This window comes from Corythoichthys intestinalis, chromosome 2 (assembly GCF_030265065.1).
Source record: "Corythoichthys intestinalis isolate RoL2023-P3 chromosome 2, ASM3026506v1, whole genome shotgun sequence".
Lineage (NCBI taxonomy): Eukaryota > Metazoa > Chordata > Actinopteri > Syngnathiformes > Syngnathidae > Corythoichthys > Corythoichthys intestinalis.
This window is the reverse complement of record NC_080396.1, coordinates 20,897,793-20,921,098: the sequence shown is the minus strand read 5'-3', so window position 1 is coordinate 20,921,098 and position 23,306 is coordinate 20,897,793. Positions and strand designations below refer to the sequence as shown.

The 23,306-nt window shown below is 39.2% G+C and overlaps 1 protein-coding gene across 2 annotated transcripts in view; it reads right to left on the bottom strand.

Annotated features, from left to right (window-relative positions):
• Window positions 1–3,480: 3,480 nt before the first annotated feature.
• The window catches only part of LOC130930711 (paired box protein Pax-7-like), a 92,269-nt gene continuing 72,443 nt past the window's right edge, over window positions 3,481–23,306 (bottom strand). For both annotated transcript variants that reach the window (XM_057858756.1, XM_057858764.1), the window contains exons 8-9: window positions 18,105–18,372; window positions 3,481–3,687 (exon numbers count right to left, since the gene is read on the bottom strand). In XM_057858756.1, coding sequence (XP_057714739.1) covers window positions 3,572–3,687; window positions 18,105–18,372 — 384 coding nt within the window. In that variant the 3' untranslated portion in view covers window positions 3,481–3,571. The remainder of the gene's footprint in view (window positions 3,688–18,104; window positions 18,373–23,306) is intronic.

The following is a 23,306-nucleotide window of genomic DNA, read 5'->3' as shown; positions in this document are numbered from 1 at the left end:
CAGGATAACAGAAGGTGGTTGCACTGTACACCCACGGTCAAATATTTTTGAGACCCCTCACCATTCAGTTGGAGGGTCTTTTGTTTTTTTTTATAGGGTGCCATTTGGACGTAACAGAATAGACACTAACAGAGGGAACATTTTGTGGTATCGTTAGCCCTCAGCCTAGCTTTGCTAGTATAATCGCTAACATAACTTTAAAAACAACACATGATTAAAATACGTTTATCCATGACAATAAAATCATGACAATTAGTTTGGAATTGTTTCTACGTATATTATTTACTGTAATTTTCGGACTATAAGGCGCACATGACTATAAGCCGCAAGCCACCAAATTTGACACAAAACAGCATTTGTTCACAGATAAGCCGCACTGGAGTATAAGCCACAGCTGTCGTTATTGTATTGTGGGATATTTACACCAAAAGATATTAACCGGCAACACTTTATTTGACAGCGGCATCATAAGACCAAATGAACCACCATCTTTGCTTCAAGAAGCTTAATTTGACCATCACTGCTCCCTTGAGGGATTGACTCTCAATACAAGTTAATATGCTGCTATTGACGGCGAGGGAGACAGTCAACCTCTGCTGCCACGTCCTGTCAACACTGTTGTTGTTGTCCAACATGCCTCCTAGCATTCATTGCAGCACTCCAGATGTAATTAACAGTCAAAATTAATGTTCTGACCTAATTATTTCTTCAGTTACTGTTCCAGTTGTTTCATTAATTGCTATTTACGGTACAGTGGGGAAAATAAGTATTTAGTCAACCACCAACTGTGCAAGTTCTCCTACTTGAAAAGATAAGAGAGGCCTGTAATTGTCAACATGGGTAAACCTCACCCATGAGAGACAGAATGTGTGTGGGGGGGGGGGACAGAAAATCCCGTTGTTTGATTTTAAAGAATTTATTTCCAAATTAGAGTGGAAAATAAGTATTTGGTCACCTACAAACAAGCAAGATTTCTTGCTGTCAAAGAGGTCTAACTTCTTCTAATGAGGTCTAACGAGGCTCCACTCGTTACCTGTATTAATGGCACCTGTTTTAACCCATTATCGGTATAAAAGACACCTGTCCAAAACCTCAGTCAGTCACAATCCAAACTCCACAATGGCCAAGACCAAAGAGCTGTCGAAGGACACCAGAGACAAAATTGTAGACCAGGCTGGGAAGACTGAATCTGCAATAGGTAAAACGCTTGGTGTAAAGAAATCAACTGTGGGAGCAATTATTAGAAAATGGAAGACATACAAGACTTGCCTGGTACACCAGACTCACCGCTGTTCTAGCTATTGAGTCTGGCCACCATTCAGCGGATACAATTTCCAGGGCGGAGCAAGCCACACCAAACAGACAGCAGAGTGGACCAATCAGCGACGGGCAGACGTGACGTTAGTAAAACGACGGAAGTAAACATACGAGGAGAGCGGAGTTTATTCAACATGGCTAGCGCGAGACAGACTGTTGTCAATGACTCGTGTCGATGTGTTTTTGGTAATTTAAAACTGATTTTACCGTGGATTGGAACATATTCTTGGCTCTCCTGTTCACCTTTGTTGTGAAGACGACTTCCGACGCGCAAGAGTGACGTTGCTCGTTAAGAACACGTCACGCAAATAAACGAATCTGATTTGTCGATTGATTTTGTACCTGCTCGAGAGGCCGTTAATGGGCAGGTTCCCAGACTTTTCTCTCAGTGTTTGAAAAATACAGGGAGAACAGTCTGGCCGTGCCAGGCAAATACAAGACCACTGATAATCTCCCTCGATCTGGGGCTCCATGCAAGATCTCACCCCGTGGCGTCAAAATGATAACAAGAACGGTGAGCAAAAATCCCAGAACCACACGGGGGGACCTAGTGAATGACCTACAGAGAGCTGGGACCACAGTAACAAAGGCGACTATCAGTAAAACAATGCGCCGCCAGGGACTCAAATCCTGCAGTCAGACGTGTCCCCCTGCTGAAGCCAGTACACGTCCAGGCCCGTCTGCGGTTCGCTAGAGAGCATTTGGATGATCCAGAAGAGGACTGGGAGGATGTGTTATGGTCAGATGAAACCAAAATAGAACTTTTTGGTAGAAACATAGGTCCTCGTATTTGGAGGAGAAAGAATAATGAATTGCATCCGAAGAATACCATACCCACTGTGAAGCATGGGTGTGGAAACATCATGCTTTGGAGCTGTTTTTCTGCAAAGGGACCAGGACGACTGATCTGTGTAAAGGAAAGAATGAATGGGGCCATGTATCGAGAGATTTTGAGTGAAAATCTCCTTCCATCAGCAAGGACATTGAAGATGAGATGTGGCTGGGTCTTTCAGCATGACAATGATCCCAAACACACAGCCAGGGCAACAAAGGAGTGGCTTCGAAAGAAGCATTTCAAGGTCCTGGAGTGGCCTAGTTAGTCTCCAGATCTCAACCCCATAGAAAATCTGTGGAGGGAGTTGAAAGTCCGTGTTGCCCAACGACAGCCCCAAAACATCACTGCTCTAGAGGAGATCTGCATGGAGGAATGGGCCAAAATACCAGCAACAGTGTGTGAAAAGCTTGTAAAGAGTTACAGAAAACGTTTGGCCACCGTCATTGCCAACAAAGGGAACATAACAAAGTATTGAGATGAACTTTTGGTATTGACCAAATACTTATTTTCCACCATGATTTGCAAATAAATTCTTTAAAAATCAAACAATATGATTTTCTGGGGGGGGGGGTTCACATTGTGTCTCTCATGGTTGAGGTTTACCCATGTTGACAATTACAGGCCTCTCTAATATTTGCAAGTGGGAGAACTTGCACAATTAGTGGTTGACTAAATACTTATTTGCCCCACTGTATTTGGTAACACTTTATTTGACTGTGGTGCCATAAGACTATCATAAGACTGTCATAATTATGACATGACACTGTCATGAGCATTAATAAATGCTTATTAAAGATATTATTTTGTGTCATCTGGCAAATTATCTTACTTTTGAATAGATGTAAAAGATCTGAGATTAACATAAATGGAGTTAATGACATAATTTGGCAGATGACACCTAAAGGCATCTGTCATATGCATTCATTCATGCCCACGATAGTGTCATGTCATAACTATGATGGTCTTATGGCAGTCTTATGACACCCCTGTTAAATAAAGTGTTACCTAATAATCCAAGAAATCAACAAATAAGCCTACTGGACCATAAAACGCAGGATTCAAAAAGAGGGAAAAAAGTAGCGGCTTAAAGTCCGAAAACTACGGTAGTGTATAGACTGAATTTGAAATACACTGAGGGCATAGCAATATACCATACAACCTCTTACCAAAAGTAAATTAAATTAAAAAAAAAAAAAAAAAGAATTTCGGAGCCTGTACACTTGAATTAATTAGAGATGACAATTGATAATACACACACAAAAAAAGTTCAATGAGTATTTGTCCAACTTAAGTGAAAATGGCCCCTTATAAAAAAAAATTTTTTTTTTTAAATTTAAAAAAAAGACCCTGGACGAGAAGAGTCGCAAACCTTTTGACCGCACACAGATGTAGGTGCTGATGAGGTTACATTAGGACTGACTAGTATGCCTGACCAGTCTCCACCTGCAGCAGTCCCAAAACACCTGAGTGGTCGGAGAGCTTCACCCTGCGCTGGCTGGACAGGCCAACGTTCTTGGCCAGACAATTCATAGCAGCTAGAAAAGAAAACACAAGCTATTAAACATGGAACCTGGAATTACAGTCCGCTCATTAATGGTGATAGACGTAAAATCCATTTTGAATAGTCACAGGGCAGGACTGGCAATTATTTTTTTTAATTATTTTGTTTTTCCATTTTTGCTTTTTATTCAAAAAAATTTTTTTTTGACTAAATGAAACGAAATATTTATACATACATACACACATACAAAAAGATGTTTTCTATTAAAAATGTATATAAAAAAAACAGACAAAAATATAAAAGAAATAATATACAGTATATTAATAATTTTATTTAAAGCAAATTTTCCTTCCTTGTTTGTACTTTAAAAAAAAAAAATTCCAATAAATTCAAACAAAAAAAGAAAATACATAAGAAATAATCAGTTAGGGCCGCAGTAAGGACTGACATTATTTATCGATTGATCGACAGCTAATTGATTAGCAAATTGATTGACAACTTTTTCTTGAAAGTTGTATTACTTTGTTAAAACATTTTGTATTGAAATTCTAATAATTAATTGATTAATATTAGTGCTGCAACGAATAATCGGTTAACCCGAGTATTTGATTACAAAAAAAGATTCAAATTGATTTTTGCTGCTTCGAGTATTCGTTTAGTTAAAGTGGCGTTGTAATGGTTTGTTTTAAAAGTGTTTGTATTTAGTTCTATTGATTTAGGTGGATACACTGCCCTCTAGTGTGCCTCATTTCACGTGGCTGAATCCAGCTGCTCCCTGTTAAGACCAACATAAGCTAAGTTTTCATTTGAGCTAATGTTTTTTTAATGCATTCGTGATTTGGTTTATAGGTATATTTAGCCTTTTTATTGTGGGAATATGTGTTTGAACCATTTGTTAGGAGCAATGTAAAAAAAAAAAAAAAAAGTTTGCATTTTATAGCATTTAAGCTAACTAACTTTTGCTATGTAAGTCAGCTAATTGTTCTTTTGTTGTACATAGATCCTCATTTATTTATTTATTTATTTGTACCATTTGAGGCTTAGCTCAGGTATTTTAATTTTTTATGTTCCTTATCCGATTACTCGATTATTCGAACTAACTAGTTTATCGATTAATCGACTACTAAAATAATCGATAGCTGCAGCCCTAATTAGGGCCCGAGCACTAGACGTGCGAAGGCCCTATTGTTTTGCAAAGGATTATTATTATTATTATTATTATTATTATTATTATTATTATTATTATTATTAGGGCCCGAGCACTAGGCGTGCGAAGGCCCTATTGTAATGCAAAGGATTATTATTATTATTATTATTATTATTATTCTTCTTTCTTCATGGCAAATGAAAATGGCCAATTTGGAGGCCTGAACATGCACGAAAAGTCACCAAAATTTGCACATACGTGCAGATTCGCGTAAAATTTGATAATCTTGCGTCGTTTTGAAAAAATTTCAAAAAATGGCTCAGTGGCGCCCCCTTGACCCTTAAAATTTTCAAAAAGGCCTCTCCTCTCAGGTTTTCAACGTAGAGCGATGAAATTTGGGGAGTAGATACCTTATGCCTAACTGTTCAAAAAAGCCTCTTGCACCCATATTCCAAATCCGACAGGAAATCGGATATTTTGGATCAAATGTGAAATTTTTTCGGTTCACAGTTGGAGTTTACGTTTGGAGGCCTGAACATGCACGAAAACTCACCAAAATTTGCACATACATGCAACTTTGCGTAAATTTTGATAATCTACAAAAAAATTTAACAAAATCGCTCAGTGGCGCCCCCTTGAAATTTTCAAAAAGGCCTTTCCTATTAGGTTTTTTCAACGTAGAATGATGAAATTTGGTGAGTCGATACATTGCGTAAAACTGCTCCAAAAAGTCTCTTGCACCTATATTCCAAATCCAACAGGAAGTCGGAAATTTTGGATCAAATGCGAAATTTTATCGATTTACATTTGAGACCTTGTCGCTGAAGAAAATAGTTGGATCGTCTTCAAAATTGGTCAGACTATACAGGAGACATATGAGATCTTAAGTTTTCAAAATGGTGAGTTTTCATCCAAGGGTCTGGCCTGGGCGTAGTCCCAAAGTTGGCCATTTTTGGGCAAAACACCAAATTCAGAAAATGATTAAAAACTCCGTGATACAACGTTCAATCTTTTTCATTTCTAGCAAGTATATGAGATATCCCAGCCTGAACACGACTGCATTTAAATTTTACCCATTAGGCTTGGCGCCCCCTAGTGGGAACAGGAAATGGCCTTCTTTACGAGACAGGCTCCTCCTCCAAGGGAAAAAAATCTATTGACCTCAAACCTGTTTCAGGGGAGCCTCAAGACATGTGTTCAGGTGCCTAATGAAAAATATTGAGGTTTTGTAGAAGCGGAGAGGTACAAACTGGAAGTGAAAATGACCGTCAACAATTTGTCTCGCCAAAAACTTTGAACAGTCATAACTCGGCAGATATACAACATATCTGCGCCAAACTTCCCGTGTTTGTTGAGAGTCATACCCTGAAGGTTCGTGTAGGGGTCATTTGCATCAACTCTACAGTGCCAACTAGTGGCGACAGAAAGAAGTTTTAAAAAAGGCCTTTCCTATTGGGTTTTTCCAACATAGAGTGAGGAAATTTGGGGAGTTGATACCTTGTGCAAAACTGCTCCAAAAAGTCTCTTGCACCCATTTTCCAAATCCAACAGGAAATCGGGTATTTTGGATCAAATGTGAAATTTTTATCGGTTAACAGTAGGAGTTTACATTTGGAGGCTTGAACATGCACGAAAACTCACAAAAATTTCGACATACATGCGGCTTTGCATAACGTTCAATAATCTTGCAACGTTACGAAAAAATGTAACAAAATGGCTCAGTGGCGCCCCCTTGAAATTTTCAAAAAGGCCTCTCAATTTAGGTTTTTTCAACGTAGATGGATGAAATTCGGAGAGTCAATACCTTGTACAAAACTGCTCCAAAAAGTCTCTTGCATGCGTATTCCAAACCCAACAGGAAATCGGGTATTTTGGATTGAATGTGAATTTTTTATCGATTTACAGTGTGCACATTTTACACCTTGGCACCTAGGGAATTAGTTTGATCATTCTCAAAATTGGCGAGACTGTTCATGAGGCATATGAAATCTTAAGTTATCAAAATGGTGTGTTTTCATTCACGGGCCTGACCTGGGCGGGGTGCCAAAGTCGGCCATTTTTTCGCCAAAACACCGAATTCGGAAAATGACTGATAACTCCCTCATACAACGTTCAATCTATTTTAAATCTGCCATGTGTGTGAGGTATACCAGCCTGAGCACGACTGGATTGAAAATTTACCATTTGTGCCTGGCGCCTCCTAGTGGGAACAGGAAATGCCCTTTTTTACGGTGACACACTCCTCCTCCAAGGGAAAAAATTAATCGACCTCAAACCTGCATAAGGGAAGCCTTAAGACCTGTCTTCAGGTGCCTGATGAAAAATATTGAAGTTTCGTTGAAGCGGAGGGGTCCAAACAGGAAAGTGAAAATGACTGTCAATAATTTTTCTCTCCAAAAATTTTGAACAGTCATAACTCGGCAGATATACAACATATCTGCGGCAAACTTCCCGTGCTTGTTGAGAGTCATACCCTGAAGGGCCTTGTAGGGGTCATTTGCATCAAACCTACAGCGCCAACTAGTGGCAATAGAAAGTCACTCGTTTTTCCAATACATGTTCAGTTCTTTTCAGGTTGGTCATTGTAGTTTCAAGACCTATTAAAATACTTATTTACGGCCCATGTCCACGTGTCTCTGTCTGTTGCCGTGACGACCCTTTGTTCGCCATTTAAAGGAAATATTTTTTTTCAGAGACTCAGGCAGCTTATAGAGCCACAGTATTTGGCACACTTGGTCGAATTGGCCGAGTTAGAAGATTAATTTTGGGTTTTGAATAAGGGCTTGGCTGCACAGCTCAGTAGTGGCTCCTTTTTTGTAGTACTCTCTCCAATAGGGGTTTTTATCTCTTGGGTGTGGGAATGTAAATAGGCGACTTTCGAGCATGTTAGGTTCTAATGAGATAATTAGAGAGGAGGATCTGCCACCAGCCTGACCTGCACACAGTCCGAGTTGCGTGACGTCCGAGTTGCGGTAGATTGCGAGGGCCCGTTTAGTCCTGCTTGCAGGCCTAGTTATTATTATTATTATTATTCTTTTTTCAGGGCAAATGAAAATGGCCAATTTGGAGGCCTGAACATGCACGAAAAGTCACCAAAATTTGCACATACGTGCCGCTTCGCGTAAATTTCGATAATCTTGTGTCGTTTTGAAAAAATGTCAAAAAATGGCTCAGTGGCGCCCCCTTTACCCTTAAAATTTTCAAAAAGGCCTCTCCTCTCAGGTTTTCAACGTAGAGCAATGAAATTTGGGGAGTAGATACCTTATGCCTAACTGTTCAAAAAAGCCTCTTGCACCCATATTCCAAATCCAACAGGAAATCGGATATTTTGGATCAAATGTGAAATTTTTATCGGTTCACAGTTGGGGTTTACATTTGGAGGCCTGAACATGCACGAAAACTCACCAAAATTTGCACATACATGCAACTTTGCGTAAATTTTGATAATCTACAAAAAAATTTAACAAAATCGCTCAGTGGCGCCCCCTTGAAATTTTCAAAAAGGCCTTTCCTATTAGGTTTTTTCAACGTAGAACGATGAAATTTGGCGAGTCGATACATTGTGCAAAACTGCTCCAAAAAGTCTCTTGCACCCATATTCCAAATCCAACAGGAAGTCGGAAATTTTGGATCAAATGTGAAATTTTATCGATTTACATTTGAGACCTTGTCGCTGAAGAAAATAGTTGGATCGTCTTCAAAATTGGTCAGAGTATTCAGGAGACATATGAGATCTTAAGTTTTCAAAATGGTGTGTTTTCACTCAAGGGTCGGGCCTGGGCGTGGTCCCAAAGTCGGCCATTTTTGGGCAAAATACCAAATTCAGAAAATGATTAAAAACTCCGTGATACAACGTTCAATCTTTTTCATTTCTAGCATGTATATGAGATATCCCAGCCTGAACACGACTGCATTGAAATATTACCCATTAGGCCTGGCGCCCCCTAGTGGGAACAGGAAATGGCCTTCTTTACGAGACAGGCTCCTCCTCCAAGGGAAAAAAAACTATTGACCTCAAACCTGTTTCAGGGGAGCCTCAAGACATGTGTTCAGGTCCCTGATAAAAAATATTGAGGTTTCGTTGAAGCGGAGAGGTCCAAACTGGAAGTGAAAATGACCGTCAACAATTTGTCTCGCCAAAAATTTTGAACAGTCATAACTCGGCAGATATGCAACATATCTGCGCCAAACTTTCCGTGTTTGTTGAGAGTCATACCCTGAAGGTTCTTGTAGGGGTCATTTGCATCAACTCTACAGTGCCAACTAGTGGCGAAAGAAAGAAGTTTTAAAAAAGGCCTTTCCTATTGGGTTTTTTCAACATAGAGCAAGGAAATTTGGGGAGTAGATACCTTATGCAAAACTGCTCCAAAAAGTCTCTTGCACCCATATTCCAAATCCAACAGGAAATTGGGTATTTTGGATCGAATGTGAAATTTTCATGGGTTCACAGTAAGAGTTTACATTTGGAGGCTTGAATATGCATAAAAACTCACCAAAATTTGCACATACATGCGGCTTTGGATAACGTTCGATAATCTTGCAACGTTACGAAAAAATTTAACAAAATGGCTCAGTGGCGCCCCCTTGAAATTTTCAAAAAGGCCTCTCCATTTAGGTTTTTCTAACATAGAGTGATGAAATTTGGAGAGTCAAAACTTTGTGCAAAACTGCTCCAAAAAGTCTCTTGCACACACATTCCAAATCCTACAGGAAATCGGGTATTTTGGATTGAATGTGAAATTTTTATCGATTTACAGTGTGCACATTTTACACCTTGGCACCTAGGGAATTAGTTTGATCATTCTCAAAATTGGCGAGCCTGTTCATGAGGCATATGAAATCTTAAGTTATAAAAATGGTGTGTTTTCATTCACGGGCCTGACCTGGGCGGGGTGCCAAAGTCGGCCATTTTTTCGCCAAAACACCGAATTCGGAAAATGACTGATAACTCCCTCATACAACGTTCAATCTATTTTAAATCTGGCATGTGTGTGAGGTATACTAGCCTGAGCAGGACTGGATTGAAAATTTACCATTTGTGCCTGGCGCCTCCTAGTGGGAACAGGAAATGCCCTTTTTTACGGGACACACTCCTCCTCTAAAGGGAAAAAATCAATCTACCTCAAACCTGCAAAAGGGAAGCCTTAAGACCTGTGTTCAGGTGCCTGATGAAAAATATTGAAGTTTCGTTGAAGCGGAGGGGTCCAAACAGGAAAGTGAAAATGACTGTCAACAATTTTTCTCTCCAAAAACTTTGAACAGTCATAACTCGGCAGATATACAACATATCTGCGCCAAACTTCCCGTGCTTGTTGAGAGTCATACCCTGAAGGGCCTTGTAGGGGTCATTTGCATCAACCCTACAGCGCCAACTAGTGGCAATAGAAAGTCACTCGTTTTTCCAATACATGTCCAGTTCTTTTCAGGTTGGTCATTGTAGTTTCAAGACCTATTAAAATACTTATTTACGGCCCATGTCCACGTGTCTCTGTCTGTTGCCGTGACGACCCTTTGTTCGCCATTTAAAGGAAATATTTTTTTTCAGAGACTCAGGCAGCTTATAGAGCCACAATAGTTGGCACACTTGGTCGAATTGGCCCAGTTAGAAGATTAATTTTAGTTTTGAATAAGGGCTTGGCTGCACAGCTCAGTAGTGGCTCCTTTTTTGTAGTACTCTCTCCAATAGGGGTTTTTATCTCTTGGGTGTGGGAATGTAAATAGGCGACTTTCGAGCATGTTAGGTTCTAATGAGATGATTAGAGAGGAGGATCTGCCACCGCCCTGACCTGCACACAGTCCGAGTTGCGTGACGTCCGAGTTGCGCTAGATCGCGAGGGCCCGTTCAGTCCTGCTTGCAGGCCTAGTTAATATTATTTTTCTTGTTTCTTAAAGGGAACCTTGGACTTTGAGACTTGTAGGCTCTAATAAGCCACGATTTTTCTCTTTACTAAAATATGTTATTAGAAACACATAAAATATTGCCATTGATTTAAAAATCTATAATATTAAGTACATGTTTTGACCTACGGAGGGCGCCATGTTTTATGGTGCTTGGGGTGATGACGTAGATTGTCACTGTCACTCGAAGAATACAACCGATTTACTGCAATTCCATCTACGCCACAAGATGTCCAACACATGCGCTCATCTGTTAAAAGCGGCGAGTACTTACTATTTGTGTTTTTATTGAGTCTTGTATTACCTATTCATTGCCTCAAAATACTTTTTTTCATGTGTTTCCCTCTCATACTTTTAAGCAATGTGTTTTCTTGTGGTAGCTTTAAAGCAGATTGTTGATCTGTTGACCACATTAGTTACGTAGCATATATAAACCGCCATTATTTGATATTACTACGTTAAAGTATTTTCTTCAGGCATCTTTAGTGGGTTCTGTCTGTATGCATCTGAACAATACAAGCTGAAAGCGCAGGGTAGTACTTCAGAGGTCAAATTCACCTGCCTTGCACGGCCAGACTGTTCTCCCAGTGTTTTTCAAACACTGAGAGAATAGTCTGGGACCCAGCCCATTAACGGCCTCTCGAGCAAGTACAAAATCAATCGACAAATCAGATTCGTTTATTTGTGTGACGTGTTCTTGACGAGCAACGTCACTCTTCCGCGTCGGAAGTCGTCTCCACAACAACACAGATGGCGAACAGGAGAGCCGAGAATATGTTCCAATCCACGGTAAAATCGGTTTTAAATTACCAAAAACACATCGACACAAGTCATTGACAACAGTCTGTCTCGCACTAGCCATGTTGAATAAACTCCGCTCTCCTCGTATGTTTACTTCCGCGCGCAAGTCCCTCGTCCTGCCCGTCGCTGATTGGTCCACTCCGCTGTCTGTTTGCTGTGGCTTGCTCCGCACTGGAAATTTAATCTGCTTAATGGTGGCCAGACTCAATAGCTGGAACAGCAGTGAGTCTGGAGTACCAGGCTACAAATTCGCCTCTTGTAAACGTTTCGCCGGTGTAGCACATTTTGGCAGAACACCCCCCCCCCACTCTCATCTCGTCTCATCCCGTCTTTCATGTTCAGTTTGCTTTTGCATCTCGTTTTGTGAAATATCGACAGTACTGTCATGCTCATTAATGTTCCTCTCGGGTTCAAATTGAAACATGACATGTTTATGTCGCCAGAGTCATACTGTGGAAGCACGGTAGTGCCCTGCGACGTCAACAACAATGACAAAACAAATTGTATAAAAACGAAAAGATTGAGGGAATTTGATGATGTCAAATTATTTTAACTCATAATAACATTTATCTTTTAAGAACTACAAGTTTTTCTATTCGTGGAACCCTTTAAATTAAAAATCCTTCTTATTGTACTCCTCAATGAAAGCCGATGATTATCTCTGTGATGAATCAAAATTAAATTTTTGCAAACATGATCGAATTATCACTGTCAACCCTCCATGTCATTATGGTTTGGACATCTATCACCTTCAATGGCAGCCAATGAAAAAAATTTAAGCAGTAACAACATAAGGAACATTGTCCATCTGTTCCTTTAAATTTAATTGTTTTAAGTGGTAACTGGTAATATGCTGATAATAAGTCAGTGAATGACTGCCACAGTTAACTCACTAGCTGCCAGCGCTAGACATCCAACATTCATTCGCCTCCTCCCACTCAGAAAGGATTGGACATCTACCGCCGTCAATGGCACCGAAATATGAGCATTCACCGCCAGACGGCATGTCAAATAAACAGACAAAAAGCAGCAAAGAGGTCACAACAGACAGCGGAGGGTTTGGGAAAGCTGGCACTAATTCTCGCCACATTTCTCCCGTGTGGCTCCTCCCCTGTCGAGATGCTGATGGCTCCTCTTTTTAAAAAATGACGAGAAGGAGAGCAGTGTTGACAGCATCGTGACACGACGCGGTGTGTTTGTGTGCGGATAAGGAGCGCGTGTCCGTTAGGATGCTTCTGTGCGTAGAGTACACAAAAAAGGGAAAGTGTCACACTTGGGGGAAGAAGAGCATCTATGGGTGGGCAAGTCTGTCATCCAGGAGCACTTTGGGAACCTCGCAGGTTTAGCGAGGCCTTCCGCGTGAAGCTTTCCTTTCCCCGTCAGACAGATTTACACCTTAAACCCCTGCCGAGCAGTCATACTGAGACTCCCGCGTGTCCGACGTGAAGCCTCGCAAACAGGCGCGCGCGCACCCACAGCCGCTATTTTGACAGTATAGTGTCTTCTTTAATCTGTCAGGTGCTCTTTGAATTAGAGCAAGAGTGAAATGCCTGAAGTAAAGTTAGTTTTGAAGCAAGAAGGCCTCAAACAAAACCTGGGCAACCTGGAAAACATTGCGATAAGCTTACCACAATATGGTGTGGCTTTAAAAACAGCGTAAATACAGAGCAAAACTTTGTGATTGAAGAAGGAATCAACAGCATTCTGTACTTTTCATATATTTAAAGAACGCAACGTTCCCATAATTTAAAAAAAATTTAGCATGATAGTGAAAAGCGGAGATCAGTTTCAGATTCCGTCCCAAATATTTGTTGAAAATCAGCTGTCATACTTTACGCAACAAATATTGTGTCCCTGTGAGCAGTGCTTCATTTGTAAATCATAAGGTGCCGGAACACAAAGTACATATGACAGCGCAGGGATGACAAGACAGGCAAAGGTCCCGGAACATACGCAAAATGGTGCTGAAAACAACATGCAAATGCCCACTTGCCTTGCTGTAGGACATACAAGCCTCAATTTCAGATAATATCCATTGTGTAAATGTTATGAAAAGAATTACAGATATTTAGGCTATACTCTGCACAGCATGGGAAATCGCCCACATAACCACATGTGGCACTTACAGTAACGTACATTCCAACTTGTAAAACAAAACAAAAATCAGAGATTACAATAAATATCACAAACGCATTCTTTTGCGAGTTACCCCAGCCCCAAATTTTTATGTCATGGGCGTAATTTGTTGGTCGAGCTTTTCTTGGGATTCTTGGCATTAGTTCTGTCAATGAATTTATGCATATTATTATTTTATTTTATACTGTAATGTCCGTAACTATGCACGGTCCCTTTAAGAGATGCTGGGACTGGAGAGCTGTGAGGTAGTAGGAAGCAAGGGGGAGACGGGCGAGAAGCAAAAGTTAGTGGTCGAATGTGCCGGCAGTCCGCTGTTATTTTGTTTATTGTTTTCTTATTGTTGACACAATAAAGCAATTACAATACATTTAAAAAACGTTTTTATATGACTGTTATTTTCTATACACGAGATGTGCCAGATCTGCCCAATGAAGTCCTGGAACACAGGGAGGCCAAAATCAAGAGGTGCCGGATCTTGTTCTGGCAGGATCTGGCATAAATTAACCCCTGCCTGTGAGTGAATCTGATCCTAAGTTCCAATTGGTTGCGGAGTGGGGTCTCAAACTAGTTAGATTTTTAATTTAGGTTTTAAACTAGGGTAGGGGTTTGGAATTAGGGTTTGAAACTAGAGTATGGGTTCCAAATTAGCTTTTAGAACTATGCTTCAGGGTGGAAAGTAAGGTTTCAAAATAAGGTAAGGGTTTAAATCTAGGGTTTGGATTCCAAATAGGGTTGCCAACAGTCCCTTGAAAAATGGAATCGTTCCGTATTCAGTAACAAAAGTACGCGTCCTGTATTAAGTTTACAAGCAATGTGCTTTGTCCCGTATTATCATGACAATAGAAATACAGTAGTGTTCTATTTGTAAAACGACTGAATACTTGTACGGTGCCAGTGTTGTTTCTGGCAGCCCTTTTAATTTTCGTCTTCGTCTCAGTCTTTTGGACGATAACACTTACTAGTCTTAATCATATTTTAGTCATTTCAAAATGTGTCATCGTGTTGTTTTTGTTGACAAAAACTCAAGACTAATTTCCTGTAGTTTCACTCGACGTTTCCTCAAAATGTTGTCATCAGTAAGAAGTTTTACTCCAAAAATAAATAAATAAAGGTTTACAACTATTTTGAATGAACATTGGCATATTGTAGCATCACAAGGACAACACCAACTTGGTGATAATACCCACTCAGCAGGAAAACAGAACAATATTTGCAATTAATTACACCCACCTGGAACTGTATGTATATATACACACACGTATATATACAGTATGTACCTAATTAATTCAGTTTTGAGTAAAATTATAATTATATTATCGGGCCAGCTGGCTCTATCAATGAGGTGTCCTTTTTTTTTTCAGGGAGTTGGCAACCCTAGTTCCAAAGTAGGGTTAAAACCTGGGTTAGGGTTTATTAAGTTTTATTATTATCAAGTTTTCAAACTAAGGTTCTAAAGGGTTTCAAATCATGGTTTAAAACTAGAGTTAGGGTTCCAAATTTGGGTATAAACCGTAAAGCCCAGTTTATCGTTCAGATTTTGGTTGTAATCTAGGCTTAGTTTCAAACTAGGGTGAGGAATTCAAATTCGGGTTTTAAACTAGAGCTAGGGTTTCAGATTAGTTCAGGATTTTGGTGCTATGGAAAGGAACCTCATTGAATGGGGCAGAATTAAAATAAAGGTCCGAAGAAATTGTGTCCATGTCAAAAAATGAAAATGACTGCACTAACGTAATTTTATGTATGGAAAACAAATTTGGCAGTCACATCTCACTGTCTTTTACCATTTCATAGCTATTCCATCCAAAATAAGGCATCAGGGATTCAGCAATTCCAAGTGTGACGTCCTACGTTCACTAGTGGCTTGCTAGCAGATCTTTTATTGTGATATACACTCACCGGACCCCCTTTTGCCTTCAGAACTGCCTCAATTCTTCGTGGCATAGATTCAACAAGGTGCTGGAAGCATTCCTCAGAGAGTTTGGTCCATATTGACATGATGGCATCCCACAGTTGGTGCAGATTTGTCGGCTGCACATCCATGATGCGAATCTCCCGTTCCACCACATCCCAAAGATGCTCTATTGGATTGAGATGTGGTGACTGTGGCGGCCATTTGAGTATAGTGAACTCATTGTCAGGTTCAAGAAACCAATCTGAGATGAGCATTATCCTGCTGAAAGCAGCCATCAGAAGTTGGGTACATTGTGATCATAAAGGGATGGACATGGTCAGCAACAATACTCAGGTAGGCTGTGGCGTTCCAACGATGCTCAATTGGTACCAAGGGGCCCAGAGAGTGCCAAGAAAATATTCCCCACACCATTACACCACCACCACCAGCCTGAACCGTTGATACAAGGCAGGATGGATCCATGCTTTCACGTTGTTGACGCCAAATTCTGACCCTACCATCCGAATGTCGCAACAGAAATCAAGACTCATCAGACCAGGCAATGTTTTTCCAATCTTCTACTGTCCAATTTCGATGAGCTTGTGCAAAATGTAGCCTCATTTTCCTGTTCTTAGCTGAAAGGAGTGGCACCCGGCGTGGTCTTGTGCTGCTGTAGCCCATCTGCCTTAAAGTTTGATGAGCTGTGCGTTCAGAGATGCTCTTCTGCCTACCTTGGTTGTAACGGGTGGTTATTGGAGTCACTGTTGCCTTTCTATCAGCTCGAACCAGTCTGGCCATTCTCCTCTGACCTCTGGCATCAACAAGGCATTTCCACCCACAGAACTGCCGCTCACTGGATATTTTTTCTTTTTCGGACCATTCTTTGTAAACCCTGGAGATGGTTGTGTGTAAAAATCCCAGTAGATCAGCAGTTTCTGAAATACTCAGACCAACCCTTCTGGCACCAACAACCATGCCACGTTCAAAGTCACTCAAATCACCTTTCTTCCCCATACTGATACCCGGTTTGAACTGCAGGAGATTGTCTTAAACCATGTCTACACGCCTAAATGCACTGAGTTGCCGCCATGTGATTGGCTGATTAGAAATTAAGTGTTAACGAGCAGTTGGACAGGTGTACCTAATAAAGTGGCCGGTGAGTGTATATACATATATTAATACTGTCAAAATTATCGCATTAACGGGCGGTAATTAATTTTTTTAATTAATCACGTTAAAATATTTGCCGCATTTAACGCACATGCCCCACTCAAACAGATTAAAATGACAGCAGAGTGTCATGTCCACTTGTTACTTGTGTTTTTGGGTGTTTTGTCGCCCTCTGCTGGCGCTTGGGTGCGACTGATTTTATGGGTTTCAGCACCATGAGCATTGTGTAATTATTGACATCAACAATGGTGAGCTACTAGTTTATTTTTTGATAAAAAATTTTACAAATTTTATTAAAACGAAAACATTAAGAGGGGTTTTAATATAAAATTTCTACAACTTGTACTAACATTTATCTTTTAAGAACTACAAGTCTTTCTATCCATGGATCACTTTAACACAATGTTAATAATGTTAATGCCATCTTGTTGATGTATTGTTATAATAAACAAATACAGTACTTATGTACAGTATGTTGAATGTATATATCCGTCTTGTGTCTTATCTTTCCATTCCAACAATGATTTACAGAAAAATATGGCATATTTTATAGATGGTTTGAATTGCGATTAATTACGATTAATTAATTTTTAAGCTGTGATTAACTCGATTAAAAATTTTAATTGTTTGACAGCCCTAATATAAATATATATATATATATATATATTGATCAGGATCTACTTTCATTATTAATCCTTTCTGTCCCTTTTTTTTTTTTTTGTGATGGATTTGTGTAAAGGATATGGTCAGCTATTATTATTAGAAAGTCACTTGTACTATTTAATAGCACCTTTAAGCTGTCAATCGGACAAAAGTAGCGCGTTGACAATTTGACACGGTCTTGTCACTTCTGCAATGGATTTTTTTCTCTTGCCTGATTCCTAATTTGTCCACTAGATGTCAGTGTGAGCTGTTTCTGCAGCCTCTTCAATGTCCCTCAGTGAAATTAAAGAATTATTTGGTGACAGCATTGTTTGGTTTATCTCTGAAAATCAACCAACTCCTTTAAAATGGTACTTTTGGATGAATCATTATTAATCATTACAATTGTGTAGTTTGATCTGGAGCCAATGACATTTAGCGATGTTTTGGTAAACAAATTTCAATGTAGTTTGTTCTGTATACGGTTACACTTTCAGATACTTTTCAGGTTTGTTTTTCATCAGAAGCTCGTACAGTCACACATCACACTTCAAGCAGATGATGACTAAATTAGATAAACACATAGAGAGCGCAGACTATATAAGAAGCTTAACCAACAAGATGTTCTCGTAGCTCATCTCTGTATTTGACCAACAATCACCACAACCGTGCTACAGGGATTTTAATGCTTTTTGAAATCTTGTCAGTAAACACACTTTACAGTGAGAAGTAAATGACAAATATCACGTTAAGATAGGATACTTACTCTGGCCGTACTGAGTGTACTGGTAGCCCACGGCGGCCACGGCCGGGTCCACACTGTAGTTAGTGGTGCTGTACGTTGGGGGACAATAGGACTGGGAAGATGGAAGGCTGTCCGCCGTCTTGATGGAGGCCTCCGCTGAACGTTGACTGCCAGGGCCTGACGCGGAGTTAGCTGGAGGGGCTTCCAACATGCTGTGAAGCGGCGACACAGAAAAGTCGTGTTGGGGTTGGGAGGAAACGCCGCTCGGGTTGCTCAGGATGCTCATCACCTGCAAAAAGACAGCAGAAGAGCTTCATGTGAGCCTGAATAAGACCTTAATGCACAAAAATAATCATTTTGGCCAACTTTCACACACTTCAAGCACAATAAAACTAAGAAACAACAAGAAGAAGCATTTTCTGGGGAAACTGCGTGAGAATCCTTTCACACTGATCGAGAATTTTTGGTCAAAAACATGGACCATTTGGTCAAATATGTAAAAGTGGCCATTTTTGTCATAATACTGTATGTTGAATGTGAATAGGCATAGAAAGTGGTTTTTAACCTTGCTGAAAGTACCAAATCCTACGAGTTTCACATGTGTATTCACCAAACCCTTCGAAATTTAATAATGAAGCTTTTTTTTTCCAAATTCTAAACAGATATAGCCAACCTAGCACAATAAAATTCCCGTTGAAATTTGTTCAAATTTACTACAAATAAATTTGGTGTTTTGCAGTTCATTTTCACGTTGGAAAATGAAATTTTTGTCTACATTCTTTTATTTATTTTTATTTATTTATTTTACTTACCTATCCTGTTCAGCTGCTTAGACACTGAGAATAGGAATCTGAGTGTCCTTCTGGTCTGAACACCTTTAATGTATCACATGGGAGTTTACTATACTCCCATTGTGGTTGTTCATCATGTCTACATTCTCATTTTATGGTCGCATCCTAGTATCATATACTTTTTTCATGGCGTAAAATGTGGTGACGCAATTTAAAAAAAAAAAAAAATTATCTCTGCAATGCACGCTGCCTGTAGGTCTGTCATACTTCCTCATATCAAGTGTGAGTCAACCTTCCACTGAGCAAACCAGTTTCTCCTTCCATTAGATACAGGGCTAGGAGTGGAAAGAAATGGAATTAAGCGTGTAAATTGGAGGCAACCTAGTCCAAAACCTGGTCTAAAATGACACTTGGCCTTTAGTCAGAGTATGAAAATAGGGCCCTGTGTGTCTTAACCAATGTTGTTAATCTTACTTTAAAAATGTAATTAATTACAGTTACAAATTACTTCTCCCAAAAAGTAATTGAGTTACTAATTCAGACACCTGAATATAAGAGTAATTAGTTACTTGGCAAAGTAACTGGTGTTTTTTTTTCTTCATTCCAAAGAAAAAAACAAAAAACAATCAAAACATAGTAACCTTCACTATGTTTGGAAGTCATTTAATGTTGTGAATCAACCGTTAAAGTTAAAATTTCTCCCGTTATTGCATTAGCTCCCTTCAGTCTACTTTTGATATGTGAAAGTTTTAAAACTGTTTCTTCATTTAAACATAGATTCATGTCAAGAGTTTGCCGATTTAGGAGTATTTTCGATAAAAAAAAAAATTTAGGTTCGCGAGAAAGGTTCTCTACAACAGAGCGTTCCTGAGAAGTCTACTGCTTTAAGATGGCGGCTGATTACTAACGCCGGCGAGTCTATCATTTTGCATCTAGTTCTCTATACATGTGCTAACGCCGCCGTGTCTGTCATTTCGCATCTAGTTTTATTTACATGTAATATCTACCGTAGCATTACGTGTGCGTAGTTTTCAGGCTACCTGCTACAGTCAGGTACGTATTATTGGAGCCGCCTAGCATCGCGTTTGCAACGGCATCACAACTCCCTTCCCTCCCCCCCACTCCCGCTCTGACTTTTCTCGCGTCATTCAACCAACGTAGTAACCCATGGTAACGCACACTTTTACATCCTCAGTTAACGGTAATGGCGTTGCCAAGATGAGAAAAATAATGAATTAGATAACTCACTACTGAAAAAAAATAATGCTGTTAGTAACGCCATTATACTCTAACGCCGTTATTAACAACACTGGTCTTAACTTTCACTAAACCCTGTAGAATTACTCACCGAACCCCCTAGGGTTCAGTCGAACCCAGGTTAAGAATAGATGTGAGTCTTGTATTTGAATGTGCCATTGGAAATGAATGGGAAGTTTTGAGTAAAAAAATAATCATTGGTAATGGACTTTTTTTTGTGTTGGTCTGATAGGTATTGATTTAGTGTCAATGTCAATGGGGCCTAAAGGTGTTTGTGTGTTGTTCTATTTGAATGGGAGTGAATGGGGATTTTTTTTTGTTTTATGTGTGTGTGGGAGGATCCAAAAATTTTGACCATGGAGTCAAATTACTGTACTCCAACAGGTCCAACATGTGACTTTTTGGTGGAATTCCCCCCCAACCCCCCCCCCCCCCCCCCCCCCCCCAAAAAAAAAGCAGCTAACAAAACACTTCCGAACTGCATATCAAAAGGAGTAACTGCCCCAATGGAAATTTATTGGGACGTTTCTTTTTTTTTTGTTTTTTGTTTTTTTTGTGGAACACATCATTTTTGGCAAAAAACTGTACATCTTGATTTGGTGTGTAAATAAAAATAATACATATTTACATATACTGTACAAATAATTTTTTTAAAATTATGTTTTTGCCATTGGAAATTTATTAATTTATTTTATTGTCCATGTGGCATGCTGAAAATGTTTATATGCAGGAGGGAAACACAAATTTTAGATGTGGGATAAAATTTGACTAAATTAAATGCATTGCCACAAATACATACTGTATGCCTTTGCATAGTTTTGGATCAGTTACTTAAACTCATTGCCAGTTTTAAAGTCAGTTGCTTTGTTGCTGAGGGGTGAGCGCCCTCCTTGAATTCTTAAGTGTTTTTTTTCCCCATGTTTAAAGTAGTTCTGATTATTTTACTTTGTGGCAGCTAAGCTTTTATCTTAAGTGAAGCAGCATGTGTTTTTCAGTCAACATCTCACAACCTTCCAGTATGATAGTCTGAATATCTAAATATATGCCCTCATCCTTTTTGATTGGTTGACACTGGAGTCTGCCACTTGACAGTGTGCCCATTCAAAGTACTTATGCCACAAATTTTAATAGCAGCTGAGACTAATATTGACATTCAGCTTTCCAGCGCATGCTGTAAAATGTGGGACGCATAGGAAGGAAGATTGTGTTTGTTTATTTACTATTTTCTGTGCTCTCTGAGCAAAAGATGAAATGTAGCCCTAAATTGTTTATGACTGTAAACTATGTATGCACTTTTTTAAAAAATTATTTAGTCTACTCTTTAAAGAGGAGAAGTTTATTTTCTGTGTATGACGTATGGCTAAGCAGTAGAGGGTTGACCTTGCAAAAATGCCATTGTGTGACAGAATGTGAGGCCATCTTGTGTAATAAACTAATGTTCATTTGCTGCTGACCGTCCCAGTTCAAATGGATTGGACGTCTTCTTATGAAAAACTAGTTTAAATTCAAAGCAGAAGGATGAAAAGAGCCAAACTATTGGATGTCTGTCATCATCAATGGCACTGAAAGAGTTAAAAGTCTATTTTAATGGATTTATTTGATATTTCAACATGTTGAGATGGTGAATTTTGAGTTTAGTGTTCCTTTTTGGACAGAACTGGTGATATCAATTTCACTAGGAAACAATTAGGTGTTGTTTTGATTCTGAGATGTTTCTAATCTTTGGTTCTGGAATCTAAAACAGATCTCAGTTTTTCACTACCTCATCGTTTTTTGAAAAATGTTTTTTTTTTTTTTTTTTCAAATGCTTTACTATAATATTGACATACAATGAAATATAAAAGAAACATTCATCAAGTTTTTTTCCTCCAAATTTTACCTATTAACAATGTTGTGAGTACATACACACAACTAGCCACATGCTTTGTGATAAGTTCAAAATGAACTCTGACCGCCCGACTCACCAAAACATGTATTAGCCCAGAGTCATTAAAAGCATAACCGAAGAGTGCGAATACCCTTGACTAGCTAAGTCGGAATCCTTAGGCAACAATAAGTCCTCCATTTATCAATGTAATGTACAAGCCCTGAGACAAAAAAATTAGGGCTGTCAAAATTATCGCATTAACGGGCGGTAATTAATGTTTTTAATTAATCACTTTAAAATATTTGACACAATTAACGCACATGCCCCGCTCAAACAGATTAAAATGACAGTACAGTGTAATGTCCACTTGTTACTTGTTTTTTAGTGTTTGGTGCCCTCCACTGGCGCTTGGGTCCAACTGATTTTATGGCTTAGTACTAGGGTTGTTCCGATCATGTTTTTTTGCTCCCGATCCAATCCCGATCGTTTTAGTTTGAGTATCTGCCGATCCCGATATTTCCCGATCCAATTGCTTTTTTTTTTTTGCTCCTGATTCAATACCAATCATTCCAGATAATTTTTCCCGAGCATATACATTTTGGCAATGCATTAAGAAAAAAAACGAATAAAACTCGGACGATTATATACATTTAACATACAGTACATAAGTACTGTATTTGTTTATTATGACAATAAATCCTCAATATGGCATTTACATTATTAACATTCTTTCTGTGAGAGTGATCCACGGATAGAAAGACTTGTGACTTTGTATATTGTGACTAAATATTGCCATCTAGTGTATTTGTTGTGCTTTCAGTAAATGATACTGTAGCCATTTAACTGTTCTGCCCAAATGCATGATGGGAAGTGCAACCATGACTGTGCAAAGTGGCACCAATTGATATATCTTCTCTGTGTTGGGAAATGAAATAGGGTGTTAAGAAAAAGATCAACTACTACCTTTCTTCCCCACATTGCTGCCTACGATATTTCAAATTGTTGAGAGAGGGATTGTAAGGCTTTAGCCAATTAAAAAAAAAGGCTCTAAAGGCTGCCAAAATTCACTCTACTCATTTTACGCTGCCTTTTAGCTCTATATATAGGTAAAACGGCGCCATTATAGATTGAATGCGACATTGCGTGAGTGGGTCATGCAGCACATGCATTGATTGCGTTAAATACTTTAATGTGATTAATTTAAAAAGATTAATTAACGCCGTTAACGCGATACATTTGATAACCCTACTTTAAGCCAAAACTAAAGACTCTGGATGAGTGTAAGACATTTTGTCTGTAACGTTAATA